Consider the following 15,924-nt stretch of genomic DNA (forward strand, 5'->3'; position numbering starts at 1 on the left):
GCAGGAGGCCCACGAGGGATGACATCTGAGGGCTGTGTACCCCACCCGCACTCCACCATGCTTCCCTGGCACTCGGATAAGTGCCTCCCCGCCACCCCACTGAACACGAGCCCCAGGGCCAGAGGGTGGGGGATGAAAAGGAACAGCCTGGTGAAGACTGAGTGTGTAAGCTGTTTGAAGAATGAGGAATCACTGAACTCAAGTTTGCCAGGAAATTGCTGGATTAAAATGTCTGCATAGCAGAGACAGATTAAATTGAGTCCGAGGAAACAAAGCTCTATCCCTTAAATGTCTGAATCAGTGGAGGTAAAAACTTGTACTTGCTCCAAGTAGAAGGAGAAGAGTCAGATGAAGTGCTTGGGATCCACAAGAACCAAGGATGAGAGGGATTCTGGCAAGTGCTGGAGGAAGGAAGGAAAAGGGTCTTCCAGTAGAGGGAACAGCCTGTGAGAAGGCACAGAGACCTGGGTGTGACTGGCCCCTCCAGAGTCTCGAGGTCCGTGTGACTGGAGTGGACAGAACTGGAGAATGAATTGGAGATGGGGGACGAGAGGCAGAGCCCAGGAATGGGTGCCCGAACCCAGACAGTGGCAACAACGAGAGATTAGAAACATAAAGGGAGAAAAATCAGCCTCTGGTGGCCAGCTGAATCTGGAGGTGGAGGAGGAGGTGTCTGGCCAGCGTGGTATTCGTGCATTAAGCAGGTACATAGTACCCACTTCCAGGCCCTGCCCCTGCCCTGTGGAACTTACATGTCAGTGGAGGGTCAGGAGAAGGGACAGACAGATGTGTAAACAACTAAGCAAGATTATTCCAGATGAATACTACGAAGAAAATAAAAACGGGGTGTGACAGAACGTGATGGGTTTGGGTTCATCAGAGTGTCCTTTCTGAGGTGACATTTCAGCTGAGACGTGAGTGTAAGAAACAGCAACCATGCGGAGATGGAGGGAAGAGCATTCCATGCAGAGAGAACAACAGGAAGAAAGGCCCTGAGGTTAGTGTGAACTCGGACACGTTCAAGGAGGAGAAGCAAGGCCAGTGTGGCTGGAGCGTCGCGTAGTGGCAGCGTGCGCAGGGGGGCCTTGCGGGCCATGTGAGGGAGGGGTGTGGGCAGCGGGTGCAGTGGGAGGCTGTTAGAGGGTTTTAAGCAGGGGATTGACCCGAGGCTGTCCAGGTCAAGGACACCAGCCTTGCCACCAAGCACACACCTGTCACATCCCAGCCTAAAAAGAACTCCCTGGGGATGATTTGGCAGCTCCAGCCCCAAATCCTGTATTTAAAGGTAATCTGGACATTTTCAATCTGCCGACTAGAATCCTCTCTACCCTACTGCCCTGCTTACCGGTGTCTGCCAGAATGTGGAATACACAAGGGCAAGGCTTGTATCTCTCTCACCGTTGTCTTCCCAGCGTCTGGCCTGGCACCCAGAGTGCTCATAAATATTTGACAAATGCATGTCCTCATCCACTCGTGCCTGGAATGTTTGCCCTGCTTCCTAACTGGCCCTTCAAGCCATTCTTCACGTTGTAGCCATAGCCAGGCAATCAGTCAACACATTTTTATTAAGGTTTTTACTATATTTCAGACATATTCTAAGTAATAGGGATTATTAGGGGCTGAATTATGTCTCCCTCACCCTGGAAAAAGTTCATATGTTGAAGTTCTAACCGCCAGTATCTCAGAATGTGATATTTAGAAATAAGTTCTTTTTTTTCTTTTTTTTTTTTGGCCACACGGCATATGTAGGATCTTAGTCCCCCAACCAGGGATCAAAGCCACACCCCCTGCAGTAAAAGGGCAGAGTCTTAACCACTGGGCTGCTAGGGAAGTCCTGGAGATAAGGTCTTTTACGGAGGTGATTCAAGTAAAATGAGATTATGAAGGGTGGGCCCTAAACCAGTAGGACTGGTGTCGTTATAAGAAGAGGAAATTGGACAGGGACTTAACACGGAGGGAAGGCGATGTGAAGACACTGGGAGAAGATGGTCACTGACAAGCCAGAGAGGCCTGGAATGGATCCTTCCCTCTCAGCCCTCCAAGGCAGGGGTCCCCAACCCCCAGGCCACGGACGGGTACCAGTCCGTGGCCTGTTAGGAACCGGGCCGCACAGCAGGAGGTGAGCGGCGGGCGGGCGAGCAAAGCTTCATCTGTATTTACAGCCCTCCGCTTTGCTCGTGTTACCGCCTGAGCTCCGCCTCCTGTCTGCATTATGGTGAGTGGTTTAATTATTTCATTATATATTGCAACGTAATAATAATCGAAATAAAGTGCACAGTAAACGTAATGCGCTTGAATCATCCTAAAACCATCCCCTCCCCCCACCGTCTGTGGAAAAATTGTCTTCCACGAAACTGGTCCCTGGTGCCAGAATGGTTGGGGGCCACCATGCCAAGGAACTGACCCTGCCAGCACCTTGATCACAGATATTTAACCTCCAGAACTGAGAAAATACATTTCTGTTGTTTAAGCCACGCAGTCTGTGGTACTTTGTCACTGCAGCTCTAGGAAATTAATACAGGGCTATAACAGGCAAAAAGACAAGGCCCCTATGCTAGCTTATGTCCTAGGTGAGGGAGACAGACGATACGTTTTAAAATTTCAGGATCAGGAAAGGACGATGTGAAAGTGAGCCAGGGGTGTGCGGGCATACGCTTGAGTGTAGAGGAGGAAGGCTTCGGTGCAGGAGAGCTGAGCCAGGGAGCAGTCATCCATGTGAGGCACTGGGGTGGTGCAGGGGGCTCCCAGGGTGGGGTGCAACGCAGAGGCCCTAAGTGGGAACAGGAAAAGGCCAGAGTCGCTGGAGTGCAGTAGGCCAGGGGAAGAGGGTGGCAGTTGAAATGAAAGCGAGAGGTGGTCAGGGGCCAGTCACGGAAGGCCTGGAAGGCCTGGAGTCTGGATTTTATTCTGAGCGCAGTGAAAACCACTGGAAGACTGTAATCGTGGGTGTGATAGTAGTGGGTTTATGTTGCAAAAAGATCACTCTGGTGCCTGTGTGGCGTCCCCGAGGGCAAGCAGGGAAGCCCGAAGGAAGCAGCTATAGCATCCGAGCAAGAGATGGAAACATGAAGCCGTTGGTGTCCCTTCTCCACTTACACTCCCTGGGCGTCCCTCCCCACCCCCACCCCTGCCCTCCAGGTCCTCAGGTTTCTGTGTGTGTCTGCCCTCCTGGGCCACCTGCGTCCCTGCCCTCCTGGGCCACCTGCGTCCCTGCCTTGACAGATCTTCCTCTCGAGGCCTTGTGGAACCTTGTCCAGGAGGTGCTGCATCTGGGGAGAAGACCAAACCCTGAAAAAACGAGTGGATTAATCCGAAGGTTCTACACTAGAAGGGCCTTTAGAGAGATGACCCACCTTTGGGTCTCACTTGAGACCCAAAGAGGAGATCCTTATGGGGACACACAATTTAGAGGTCAAAGAGGCACAGGAGAGAGGAACTCACTAGGCCATGTTCACAGCATCCTTCTGAAACACAATTCCAACCACCCCACTCCCAGGCTGCAACCCCCGACTGGCTTCCTGTCCCGAGCAGTGGTGACCATGTTCAGTGAGGTCTTTGGGCCTTGTTTCAGACTGAATTGCGTCACCCCCACCACGTGTTAAAGCCTTAACCCCCAATGTGACTTATTTGGAGGTGGGGGCCTTTAAGGAGGTAATTAAGGTTAAATGAGGTCATAAGTGTGGGGCCTTAACCCAATATTACTGGTGTCCTTATGAAAAGAGGAGGAGACACCAAGGGTGTGTGTGAACAGAGAAAAGGCCTTGTGAGGCCACAGCTGCCTACAAACCAGGAAGAAAGTCTTCACCAGAAACCAACCCTGCTGGCACCTTGATTTTGGACTTCCAGCTGCCAGAACTGTGAGAAGACACTTTCTGTTGTTTACACCACCCCGTCTGTGGTGCCCAAGCCGACTGATGCAGAGCCCAGCTTCTGAACTGCCCAGTGCTCTTGTTCAATGTTCAGACTCACAGACCCACCCGACCCCCTGAAGCAGAATCTCTAGGGGTCGAGGCCCGAGAATCCATGTTTTGAACAGGCCCCTGACGCTCACTGAAGTGTCTTCTCCATGAGCTCCTGAGGGCAGTGAAGACTGATTCCCCCAACCCTCAGGCCACTAGCTCCTCCGACGGCCAGCCTCCCTTTCTGTGCCCAAGAGGACTTCACATCTTATCTGGCCTCCAGGTTAACTAGTAAGCTCACTCTGTCGAGTTGCTCCCTTTCCTCACACTCTCCCTGAGCCCTCCACAAGCCAAGCCCGGGCAGGGCTGGATGTGAAGTCTGGAAACCCAGAGATAAATCAGACCTGAGGCCTGTGACTGAGGCACTCGGGGTCCACGGTGAGAACTCCACACAGCTGTGATTAACCCCAACTCTGGCAGATGTGCTAGGAACTGCAGGAAGGGGAACTGTGTGACCTGGGAGTACAGGCAATGGTTTCGAGCTGCAGAATCCTGTAGGAATGGTTATTAATTTGTTGTATTTCTGCCTAGCTGCAGTGCAAGCAAGTTGCGGGCAAGTGCCCTGTCCCCTCTACCCCCTTGGGGCCTCATAATGGACCTCAATGATTTGTGGGTTCATGGCCCTCTGGCTGCTTTCAGCTTGACTAGGAATGGCCCTCCTAGTGGCTGGGGTCAAAGTTTTAAAAACACAAGACCCAATATGACAGAACAGAGACATCCTTCGGAGTTCAGGAACCCTAAGTTCTGAGCCTAGTTTTCCCACTGACCACCTGTATGGCGTGACTTCAGACAATCCCGTTGTCTCTGAGTTTCCTCGTCTGTAAAAGAAAAGAAGGATAATAATATTTACTCCACAAGTTTGTTTATAGAAGTAAACAAGCTAACTTCTGTAAAGCCCCCACTGTCTGGCACTTAGTTGGCCTTCAATAAAAGTTAACTTTTAGAGGACTTCCCTGGTGGCAGAGTGGTTAAGAATCCGCCTGCCAATGCAGGGGACATGGGTTCGAGCCCTGGTCCAGGAAGATCCCACATGCCGCAGAGCAACTGAGACTGTGCGCCACAACTATGGAGCCTGCGCTCTAGAGCCCACGAGCCACAACTACTGAGCGCATGTGCCTAGAGCCTGTGCTCCGCAACAAGAGAAGCCACCGCAATGAGAAGCCTGCGCACTGCAACGAAGAGTAGCTCTTGCTCACCGCAACTAGAGAAACCCTGCGTGCAGCAACGAAGACCCAACGCAGGCAAAAAAAAAAAAAAAAAAAAAAGATAGTGTAATAGACAACCTGTCAGTAATGACCCACTTTGCATCGTGTCCCACTAATGGGCATTTACTGAGCACCCATCTTCTGGGTAACAGGCCTGGTGCCCAGTGTTGGAACAGTGGAGAAGGGCTCATGGCCTCAGTGCTGAAATGTCAGCTCCAGGAGGGCAGGGACTTCTTGTTGCCATTGTATTCCCCGCAGCTGGAACAGGCCAGGCATACAATAGGCGCTCCGTTATTATTTGTTGAATGAGTGACATAAATCAATCAATCAATCAATGAGTGACTGGAGAGCCTCTGACTCATTTTTAAGACCTTGTGCAAGTCCGTTGACATCTCTCAGCAGCTTTTTCCCCATCTGTGAAGCCAGTGGTGTTTAATTCATATCGAGTTCCTGCCGAGCAGGAATAAGTAACAACAATAATAGGTAAACTTACTGAGCACTGCTATTGTTGTAAAGAATAGTGTTGTAAAGAACCCTAGGAGGTAATAGTATTTTACCTCCACTTTATGGAAGAGGAGACTGAGGAGCAAAGAGGCAGGGAAGGCCCCTGGAGAAGGGGGATTTGATCAAGTTTTGGGGGAAAGACTGGGGCTGGGACTGAGCAATGTGAAGAGGATCCATGGCCCAGAGGGCAAGTCCCTGTCCAGGGTGTGTCTGAGCCGGGGTGGCTGCACACATAGGAGAGACCAAACCTGCGTGGAACCCGGCAGCCCAACCCCGCCCCCCGCGTCTCCATGACAACAGCCTCCGCACATGCGCCTCAAGCACCGGCGCCTGGGCTGGCGGCTTGTGCCGAAGCCGGACGCATGCAGGGCGGAAGCTGGTCCGGCGGGCTGGGCGGCGGGATCGCTGGGCGGGCTTTTAAAGGGGCGGTCTCCACCCGGGCCCATTCGCCCGCGGGGACTGCTGATGGTGAGGGCTGGCTGGGCCTGGGAGTCAGGATCCAGGAGGCAGAGGAGAAGCAGGTCTGTGTGACTCCCCCCCTCCCCCCCGGAGGTGACAAGGGAGCTAGGGACTGTGTAAATGCCCTCTGGGGCAATAATGGGATGGCTGTCCCCCAGGGAGCAATACGGAGGAGAAAGGACTATGGAACTGCACCTTCTGGGTGATAAGAGGGGGACGGGGGTGTGTAACCCCTCCGGATGTTGAAAGGGAGCTTGGATTCCAAAAATGTTAGTCGTAATAATGAGAAGGATGGGGCTCCATAGTTGCTCCATCCTCCAAGGAGGGAGCTGGGGCTCCAGGGGAGAGTACGAGGGCAGGTTAAGAGACCGCACAGGTACCGCTTGGAACAGTTACTCTCTCCCATCCCCTACTCTCAGCGTTCTACCATCTCTCCTCCCCGTCAGGTTGCCCAGCCATGGCCAGACTACCCGCCCCAGGCTCAGTGATTGTCCCAGACTGGCACGAGAGCACCGAGGGCAAGGAGTACCTGGCCTGCATCCTGCGCAAGAACCGCCGGCGGGTGTTTGGTAAGTGCCCCCCTCCCCCAGCCTGTCACCTGCTACTCCCTGGGGAGAATAGTGTCCCCTGTGGTGGGGGGCCTGGAGCAGAGAAGCAGGGCAGTGAGGGCCTGCTCCACTGCACTCCTCAACCTTGGGGACCCCAGAAGCCCTATCCTGGGGTCCCCACCCCCAAACCTCCTCAGAGTTAATTCTGTCATCAGAGCCATGGAAACAGCCAAAACCCTGCCAGGAACCACTGTCACCAGAGAGGCTGTTGATTGAGGCCTCACCTGGTGGCAGGCCCTCTGCTGGGCACTTTATACAATGGACTCCAATTTAACCTTCTCAACAGCACGTTGCAGACTTGTCCAAAATCCCCTAGTGAGTAGAGACAAGCCTCTTCCAAATCCTGCTGTCTCCAGGATAAGACACTCATGTTCCCCAGGATGAAGCTAACTTACTCAGGCAAGGTCAGCTGACAGGCCAGCAGAGGGGCCTGGCATCGGCTACAGGAGTCCAGCTCTGGCCAGGAGAGACAAAACACCAGAAGGCTTAAGACCAGAGAGTGACAGGCAACCCACAATTTAGGACTTTCAGGTCCTATGCCTATAGATGGATCATAGTTTAGACTTTATTTTTTGCAAGTTTTAAGTTAAAAACATTCAGGGCGGTCCAGTGGTTAGGACTAGGCGCTTTCATTTCTGTGGGCCTGGGTTCAGTCTCTGGTCAGGGAACTAAGATCCCACATGCTGCACCGTGGGACAAAAAAAAAAAAAAAAAGAATAAATAAATAAATAAATAAACATTCATAAATACCTCACTGTATTGATTCTAAGGAGTTTATATTAATTAAGAGTACTTTTGCTGATATTTCTCCACTGAGGAGAGAATTAGGAAAAACCTTTCTTTTACCTGTGGGAAATCTAGGATATGTGATAGTATTAATAAAAACCATCTCAGGGAGTTCCCTGGTGGTCCAGGGGTTAGGACTCAGTGCTTTCACTGCCGGGTCCTGGGTTCGATCCCTGGCAGGGAACTAAGATCCCGCAAGCTGCGTGGTGCGGCAAAAAATAAAATAAAAGAATAAAATCATCTCATGCATCAAACTTTTTTTGAAAAATGGTGTTATTTGGAACAGGCACTGGCCCAGTTCAGAGAGCACAGATGTTCCCAGCAGAGCTTCTCCTGCGGGGATGCTGCTTGTATCCCAGGCCTCTGTCATGAGTGCTGTATAGGAAATGGTTGGTTCGCACTGAAAAAGCCCTGAGAGATGAGGTTGTACACCCAAGGTGTGATAGGGCAAGTGCACGTTGACTCCCTGACCCCACCTGGATCCCTCCTTGCCCCAGGGCTGCTCGAGCGGCCAGTGCTGCCCCCGCCTGTGGCCATTGACACCGCCAGCTACAAGATCTTTGTGTCTGGGAAGAGTGGTGTGGGCAAGACAGCGCTGGTGGCCAAGCTGGCTGGCCTGGAGGTGCCCGTGGTGCACCACGAGACCACTGGTGAGTCCCTCCTAGGAGGCCTTCCCTGGGGTGGAGAAAAGACTCGCCCTGGACCACATAAACTGGGATTTGTTACCAGCCTTACCATTTACTCTGCAACCTTGGAAAGTCACTTCACCTCTCTGAGCCTACATTGGCTCCTTTGTCCAAAAGGGATAATAGTACCGACCCCTTGGGGTTGTAGTGGGGTTGGTACTAGCGATAGTGGTGGTAACATGCCTAGCACTGAGCTGGCACAGGGTAGGTGCTCAGAAAACACTGATCTTCCTTTCTTGTTTCCTTCCACTGGATGCTGATTGACCATCATGTTGCAATATCTGAGAGTATTCCGGGACCTTTGGCTTCCCCAGTGCTCAAGAGGGAAACTACTTTGTCATGGCTATAGGGCTAGGGCTGCCTCTCCCTGGTAGACTGGAGGCTCCTCTGGGGCAGGGCAGTGTCCCCCATCGGACTGAGAATTCCCCCACGTCAGGGACTATCCCTTCCCCGTCAGACTGAGGACCCATTAAGGTAGGGACATATCTCTTCTTCCTGTTCCTTCTGGGCCCCCTACTCCTCTCCACCTCCGCCTCTCCCATGCTGAGTGACTGACCCCGGCCTCCCCAGGCATCCAGACCACCGTGGTATTTTGGCCGGCCAAGCTGCAGACCAGCGACCGTGTTGTCATGTTCCGCTTTGAGTTCTGGGACTGCGGGGAGTCTGCGCTCAATAAGTTTGATCACATGCTGCCGGTGAGCAAGAAGGTGGCCCTGGGTGGGTCCAGGAGGGGCTGGTTGCCTGGGGTGGGCTTCTGAGTACAGGCGTCTGAGCCTGGCCTGCCTGGTCTGCAGGAGCCAGAAGTGGGCGTGAATGGACTGAGGATGCTGCCCGGGCTGGGAGAGCTCTGCCCTGGGACCAGCCACTCCCTGCTCTGGGCTGCAGTTTCCCAGTCTGTGAAAGGAGGGATGGTGCTGAGACTTCTCAGGGCCCTGCAGCCAATAGGTTCTGGTTACAAGCCTCGCATCAACCTCGCATCAGCCTCTCTACCCCCAGGCTTGCCAGGAGAAAACAGATGCTTTCCTCTTCCTCTTCTCCTTCACTGACCGTGCCTCCTTTGAAGACCTCCCTGGACAGCTGGCCCGAGTAGCAGGCGAGGGCCCTGGTGCGGTCAGGATGGTCATTGGCTCCAAGTATCCTTTGGGTGGCCCCAAGGACTGTCAGAGGTCACACTTGGCAAGGCACGGAGCAAGGGTGTCAGGCGGCCTGCCTCTGCCCAGCTGTGAGGTCCAGCCCCATGGGCTTTATCTTAAAGGCTGCAACAGAGCCTCCGCCAGACCCTGGGTGTCGGGGGCAAGGGAGGAGGGAGAAGGCTGTGTTTGATGGAGTGGTAAGCAGAGGCTCCCGGACAGGCTCCTTGACCCTCCTGCAGATTTGACCAGTATATGCACACGGACGTGCCTGAGCGTGACCTCACAGCCTTCCGGCAGGCCTGGGAGCTGCCCCTCCTGCGGGTGAAGAGTGTGCCAGGGCGACGGCTGGCAGATGGACGCACGCTGGATGGGCGGGCTGGGCTGGCCGACATTGCCCACGTGCTCAACGGCCTGGCAGAGCAGTTGTGGCACCAGGACCAGGTGGCAGCTGGCCTGCTGCCCAACCCCCCAGAGGACCCCCCCAGCTGAGGGCGTGGTGGCATGATGAGTAGGCACTCCCCACCCTCAGGTGACCCAGAGCAGGACCCAGGGCCCAAGGCTGGGACGGGAATATTGATGTCATCCCAAGGACTGGCCAGAGGGTCCTAGTCAGGGAGAATGGTGGCCTGAGAAGGCTCCCGGCCCCAGAGCACTTTCCTTGTGGAATTCCTGGCAGTGAAGTGGGGCACAAGGCTCGGTAGGGCAGCCGTCTGAGGGCATCTGGCTGTCCTCTGGCCTCCTCCCTCTGCCCTAGGAGTCTGGGTTTCTGGAAACTGAGGAACTGTATGCGCCAGGCCTGAGGGTTCAAGCATCTCGCCAGCCTCCCCTTTTCCTTCCCCTTCTGCAGCAACCATGGAGTGTGAGTGGGGAGAGGGGGTGCCTCAGCTGGGCCCTGGCCCTCAAGTGACTTCAGTCAGAGCCTGTACGTGTTAGTTGGGGTAACACCGTCTGCTGTACCAGGTAAACCCTGAACTCTCAGTGGCTTAACTTAATAAAAGTTTTTTTCTTTCTATGTCTCACCTCAGGTGGAGGTGAAGGTGGGTGTGGAGGCTCTGCTCTATACACTGGTTCAGAGACCCAGGCTCTGACATCTTCAATGAGTTTCTTCCCAGTTTGTCCTGGGGCGTCAACATCCGGTCAGCAGACGGGATGAGTGCAGGTGGAAGGTCCCCCAGCAGGTTTCTATGGACCTGGCCTAGGACGGTGTGCCTCATTTCTGCCCACATTCCACTGGCCAGCACCTAGTCACATGGTCACACAGAGCAGCGGGGGAAGTTGGGAAATGTAGTCCACCTGTGTGTCCAGGAGGCAAGCACCTCACTCTGAAATTCCTTTTTTTGACCACAAAGCTGTCAAGCTATGCTTAGGACAGGGGCCCTGCCAGCCTGGGGGAACCAGAAAGTATCACTGGGCAGGGACTGGGCCAGGTGGGGGGGGTCAGGGCATGAGCTGGCAGGAGGCCAACAAGGACAGGAGCAGGAAAGTGAGTGACCTTGTGCCCTTGCCCCATCAGCCAGACACTAGTGAATGTGGGCTAGAGTTGTAGGCACCTGCCCGCAGGTGCCTACAAAGCCGGCCTTTATACTTTCTTTCCCTCCCTGGTGACACCCTCTCCAGCCCCATAGATGGACCCCTGGGCAGAGAGCCGGCCTGAGTCTGACCCAGCTGGAAGGGCCCTGGATGCCCAGGTCAGCCAGCTGACCCTCAGAGCCCCCTCTCGAGAAAGCAGCTCTGAACACTCCACACTCACACGCATGATCAAATACACCAGTATTTGCCCAAAAATGCTGCCCTGCTTCTCCCTCCTGGCACACACAGGAGGCTCCTGCATGCTCTCCCTGGTTTATGCTCCTACGCTTACTGATGGCCTGCATGGCGCTGCTTGTCAGTCTGTCCACCCTGTGCACCGCCTGTAGGTTTGTCAACCTTTCCAGGGCCTAAAGCATTGATTTTAGCACCTTCTTACCGCCAACTCAGGTTCAGAGCTGAGACCTGAGCTTAGCCCATGTCCCAGAGGGGGAATGTTGCTGGGCAGGACCCAAGCCTCACAGCCTGCCTGCACAGCCCACCGGCCGACTCCTGCTCCCGGGCCACAGAGTGTCCCACTGCTGCCTTCAGCTCTGCTTTGGCCCATTTCCCTCTGTTCTTAGCTCCGGTAGACCCTACCCACCAGGCAGAGCAAGGCAGGACCCAGCAAAGGTGGCCTCTGGGCTGGAATGTGACCTTCCAGCTATGGATACCTGTGTGTGTTGTGGGCACCAGCTACCCCACATCCCAGCCAGTTATCTCAGGCCTAAAGCTTCAGCATCCTTCTTGGGCACCAGCTCAGCCAAGAGCCAGAGGTTGCTCTGGAGAAATAACCTAGATCCTCCCCACAGCAGAGCAGGGCACTGGTTGGCACTGGTTAGCACTGCTCCAGTCAGAGAATCGACCCCTCACACTTTCACCCCAAACCGAGGTAAACAATTCCCTTCTCTCTGAGTAAGAACAAAGTGGGGACCACAACGGTGCTAAGACTTGGAGCCGGCCACCTGCCATCCCAGCGCTGCTTTTTCAGCCCCTCAGAGCCCAGGCCAAGTGCCACTTTAGTATTTCTTAGGCTACCCCCTTAGAGGCCTCCACCGAAGTGCAGAGAACTGGAAGCCTGAGGGAGGAGGGAGCTGCAGAGCCATAATTCTCCTAATAGCTGGTGGCTGCAGAGTGGACTCTGGGCAGGGTTGTGGAGAGTGACGCGCGCACACACACACACACACACACACACACACACACACACACACGGACTCAGGCTGGCTTTGTGGGCCTGGCATTGGGGGGCCCACACCTGGTTTAATGCTCTGCTGTTGCCATCTTGAAATCCTTAATAATTTTTCAATAGTTTTCCACTGGACACCACCAATCACGTGGTAGGTCCTGCACAGGAGAGGGTCCAGACTCCAGATAAAGTTCCTCTCTCAGGGCCTTGGAGACAGAGGCCATTCTGTGGCAAGTCCGGAGGCCACCGGAAGTCAGGGAGTTGCCTTCTCCCCATTTTGGTGCCAGAAATTCCACCATTAGGTTAAGCCTTACAACAGCTCAAAGGCAAATACCCTGCTGCGCCCTTTGTGGGCCCTGAGGCTACCTGGAGGGAAGGGGTGGTGACTATGCTCCCAGGCTGGTTCAGGGGTGAGCCCTGACTTAGAGGGGATCCTTGGGAAGAGGGTAGCCATGTTTGCTCCTCTGGGCCCTGGAGCGCACAGACTTCAATCCTAGTCCACAGTGTGATGGTATTAGGGGCCTTTGGGAGCGGATTCGGTCATGAGGACAGAGCCCTCATGAATGGGATTAGTGCTCTAATAAAAGAGACCCCACAGAGCTCCCTAGCCCCTTCCACCATCGGAGGACACAGAGAAAAAGTGCTGGCTGTGAACAAGGAAGAGGGCCCTCTCCAGAACTGGACAGTGATGATAACTTGATCTTGGACTCCCAGCCTCCAGAGCCATGCGAAATAAATTTCTATTGTTCATAAGCTACCCGGTTTGTGGTTTTTTGTTACAGCAGTCCAATGGACTAAGATAGGGAGGCTGAGGCCAGAGAGGGTCAGGCGTTTCTCCAAGGTGGCAGAGCCATGGAGCAGCCCTGATGCTCTCAGCCTTCCGTACCCCTCTCCCGTGGACTGTCCCTTCCCCTCATCCCCCAGTGGGGTCTTCTGGGTCCAGTCCCTCACATGATCCCACCTGGTCTTGCTTTTCCAACCCGAAGCCTGGGGCTGCCTGTAGGAGGGGAAATACGGTACTGGTGCCTCGCTCCCTCCTCCCTCTCTTCTTTCTCTCCTTCCCCCGTCCTTCCCAGGTCACAGTGAGCTGGTAAGTGAAGCTCCTGCCTGCTGCCAGCCACCAGCCAAGCCTGGCCTTGTGGACAACAAGGAGAACCCCAGACAAGTTGCCTGCTCCCAGGATGAGGAAGGGGAGGCAGGAGCCAGATCTGCAAAGGCTGCTGGGCAGGCCTCCAGAGCCTTGGGTGAGTCCAGAATGGGGGTGGGACTCCCTGGTGCTGCCCTGGATCTCCTTACTCCCAGGGCAGCCTGGTGCCAGCCATGACACCACCCCTGGCCTCCACCCCGTGCCGTGAAACAGACTTGGAGGAGCAGTACCCAGAGGGTGGCATGGGGCTCAAGGCCCAAGACAAGTCAGAGCTGTGTGGAGGCAAATCCCCAGAGGCCCAAGCTGGGAGTAAGGGGGTGGGCGGGCCCCTCCCTCCCTGTGACCTCAGACCTAGAGGCTGGGCCAGTGGGGGCGAGGTGAAGTGGGGAGAGTTGGTGTTCAATTCTATTCTAGAAAGAAGGGGTGTTTCCTGGGAGCAAAGGGGACCGACTGAGGCTTGGGACCGTGGTCCAGTAGGAAGGTGAAGAACTGTGACTTTGGATTGTTCGCTTTCATTTCTTTGTGTCATCTGTAAAATGGAGATAACAAGAGCATCCACTCACTTCTTCTGAGTTGTAACAAGTAAACGCGTGTAAAATATTTAGCACTGGGCCAGGCACTGAATTAAGGGCCCAGCAAATGTTGGCTACTGTCTTTGTCGCTGTTGTTACTTATGGTAGTGGTGGTGTTTCTGGGGCTGAGAGCGAGTGGAGAAGAGGGAGAAGGGTCGCAGATCGCGCCGACAGCGCCTCCATTGTTGCACTTTATATTTAGCCAGAGGTGGGCGGGCGGGTGGGCGGAAGAAGGGGAGGCCCAGCTGGGCTGGTGGAGAAGTTCCTGGCACCTGCACCTGCGCCGGGGTCCTCTCACCCGCACTCCGGTCCTGTTGCGCCCAGGACGGCGATGGCGCCGAGGACAAGGACCGGAGGACGACCGTCTCTGCGCGTCCCGCGGCAGCATTTGTGTCCCAGACTCCGGAGGCAACATTTTCCGCGACTGGAAAACCGAAATCGGTGAGACTGGGGCCAGACAGGACTCTTACCCCCACTTCACCGCTTCACTCGGGCAGCCAGAGTAGCCAACCCACAGTCCCTCTCTTACAGGGAGGAAAGAGAGGTCTTACCTCCGCGAGGAATCCCGTGGCAACTCTGGTCCTTTTCTTGCAATGGGCAGTTCCTCCTTTGAGCTAAGCCCAGTCGCTCTTGCTGTGGCGCGAACTATTTCCTTTTTTTTTTTTTTTTTTTTTTTTTTAAATTTATCTATTTGGCTGTGCCGGGTCTTAGTTGTGACATGCGGACCTTCGTTGCCTCCGGCGGGATCTTTAGTTGCGGCATGCGGTATAGACCCCGGGCCCCCTGCATTGGGAGCGCGGAGTCTCAACCACTGACCGCTAGGGAAGTCCCACGAACTATTTCCTTTAATTTGGGCTTTAGTGGGACTGATAAACCCAGCCCCCAACTCCCCACCCAGGGTGGAAGTGGGGTAGGGTGGGACAGACCGTTCCTAACTGCCCTTCTGCCCCCGCGATGGGACAGACTTCCTTCTCGTGAGGGAGGAGAAGCTGCGACCCCCGCGGCGGGCGGAGCTGGCGCGATAAGTTCCAGAGGAATCTGCGCGCGGCCGGGCTGCTCCTCGAGGAGGTGAGCGCGGCGGGGACGGGCTGCGCGGGCTCAGTCCCCGAGGCCGAGCGCGGGCTCCCCTAACGAGCCCTGTGACCTGCGCAAGCGACTTCAGTACCTTACCTGTAAAATGGGCTTTACCGTAGCGTCAGCCCCATGGAGGGGCTGTGATGATTAAACTGGCGAGCGTGCAAAGCGGTCAGCCCAGGGCCTGCACATTGGAGGTGCTCAATAAATGGGAAGCAGCAGCCACTACTGTATGACGCCGGCCTACTCAGCGTCTATCTCCACGTTTGTAAAATGAGGGTGCTAGTTTCGCCCTCGTTTGAATTTCAAACGAGGAAACGCAAATCAAAGCGCTTTTAAAGGCGGCCAAGGGCCCGCGCGCGCGGAACGGGAACTGTTACTCCCAGGCGGGATCATGAGAGGTGGGGCTCCGGGCTCTGGCCCATCCGGAGACCCCGGCCCCTCAAGGAGTGCAGTCTCGCCAAGCGCCGCGCCCTCGCCGCGTACGTCGCCAAGCTGTGCGCCCTGGGAGCTGCTGGCGGAGGAACTGAGCCTGCGCGTGCCGCTGTAGGTGGGAGGGACTGGCCGGGGCGAGGTCAGCCCGTGGGCGGAGTCTTCCCAGGTACCGGTGACCCTGACCTGGTCCCGCAGGCCCGACGTAACCCGGACTCGGACGTGGAGGGGAGCTACTGCGGCGCCTTCGCCTGCTGCAACCTCTTCAGCAACACGTGCCCTATAAGCCGCTGGACTTTCCGCCTCTCCAAGCTGGACGTGTCTCGGGTGGGCGGGGCCTCCCGCTGAGGGGAGGGGCGCCAGCCGCAGGCTTAGCCAAATCGAGGCTCCGTTGCTCCTCCTTGGTTTGCCCGTGAGGCAACTCCTGCTTAACTCACTTTAGGTCTCAGGCTTGTCCTTTCCGCAGCCTGGGGTTCAGGCCGTGCCCGAGCGGCTTCCCGTACGTGATTCCCTCCCGTTCAATGCCCCTCAGATGCTCACCTGGCTGCAAAACACCCAGCCCAGCCTGAGCTTTGTGGGGAGAAGGGCTCTCCGGTTTTAGCAGCTG

The 15,924-nt window shown here is 55.3% G+C and overlaps 1 protein-coding gene and 1 long non-coding RNA gene across 5 annotated transcripts; one reads left to right on the forward strand and one right to left on the reverse strand.

The window, feature by feature from the left end:
* The first annotated feature begins 689 nt into the window (after positions 1-689).
* On the forward strand, positions 690-12,845 carry CPLANE2 (ciliogenesis and planar polarity effector complex subunit 2). Of its 4 annotated transcripts, none has more exons than XM_067016586.1 (6): positions 690-704; positions 6,574-6,696; positions 8,019-8,171; positions 8,778-8,902; positions 9,204-9,340; positions 9,580-12,845. In XM_067016586.1, the coding sequence occupies exons 2-6, from the start codon at positions 6,585-6,587 to the stop codon at positions 9,827-9,829; spliced, it is 777 nt and encodes a 258-aa protein (XP_066872687.1). In that variant the 5' UTR covers positions 690-704; positions 6,574-6,584; the 3' UTR covers positions 9,830-12,845. The 4 variants fall into 4 exon arrangements, with proteins under 4 accessions (XP_066872687.1, XP_066872682.1, XP_066872695.1 ...); XM_067016581.1 differs by lacking the exon at positions 690-704 and adding an exon at positions 1,637-2,215; XM_067016594.1 differs by lacking the exon at positions 690-704 and adding an exon at positions 5,453-5,647.
* Positions 12,846-13,615: 770 nt separating this feature from the next.
* LOC136792800 (uncharacterized) lies at positions 13,616-15,614 on the reverse strand. Its single transcript, XR_010837235.1, has 3 exons — positions 14,982-15,614; positions 14,363-14,594; positions 13,616-14,235 (listed from the first exon to the last, which is right to left on the reverse strand). It is a non-coding gene; the product is annotated as an uncharacterized lncRNA (long non-coding RNA).
* Between the last annotated feature and the right edge of the window lie 310 nt (positions 15,615-15,924).

This window comes from Kogia breviceps, chromosome 1, assembly GCF_026419965.1.
Source record: "Kogia breviceps isolate mKogBre1 chromosome 1, mKogBre1 haplotype 1, whole genome shotgun sequence".
Lineage (NCBI taxonomy): Eukaryota > Metazoa > Chordata > Mammalia > Artiodactyla > Physeteridae > Kogia > Kogia breviceps.

Coding starts and splice junctions, on each gene's coding strand:
- CPLANE2 (XM_067016586.1), top strand. CDS start 6,585: ATGGCCAGACTACCCGCCCCAGGCTCAGTGATTGTCCCAGACTGGCAC. Junction 6,697..8,018: donor GAACCGCCGGCGGGTGTTTG/GTAAGTGCCCCC, acceptor TCCTTGCCCCAG/GGCTGCTCGAGCGGCCAGTG. Junction 9,341..9,579: donor AGGATGGTCATTGGCTCCAA/GTATCCTTTGGG, acceptor ACCCTCCTGCAG/ATTTGACCAGTATATGCACA.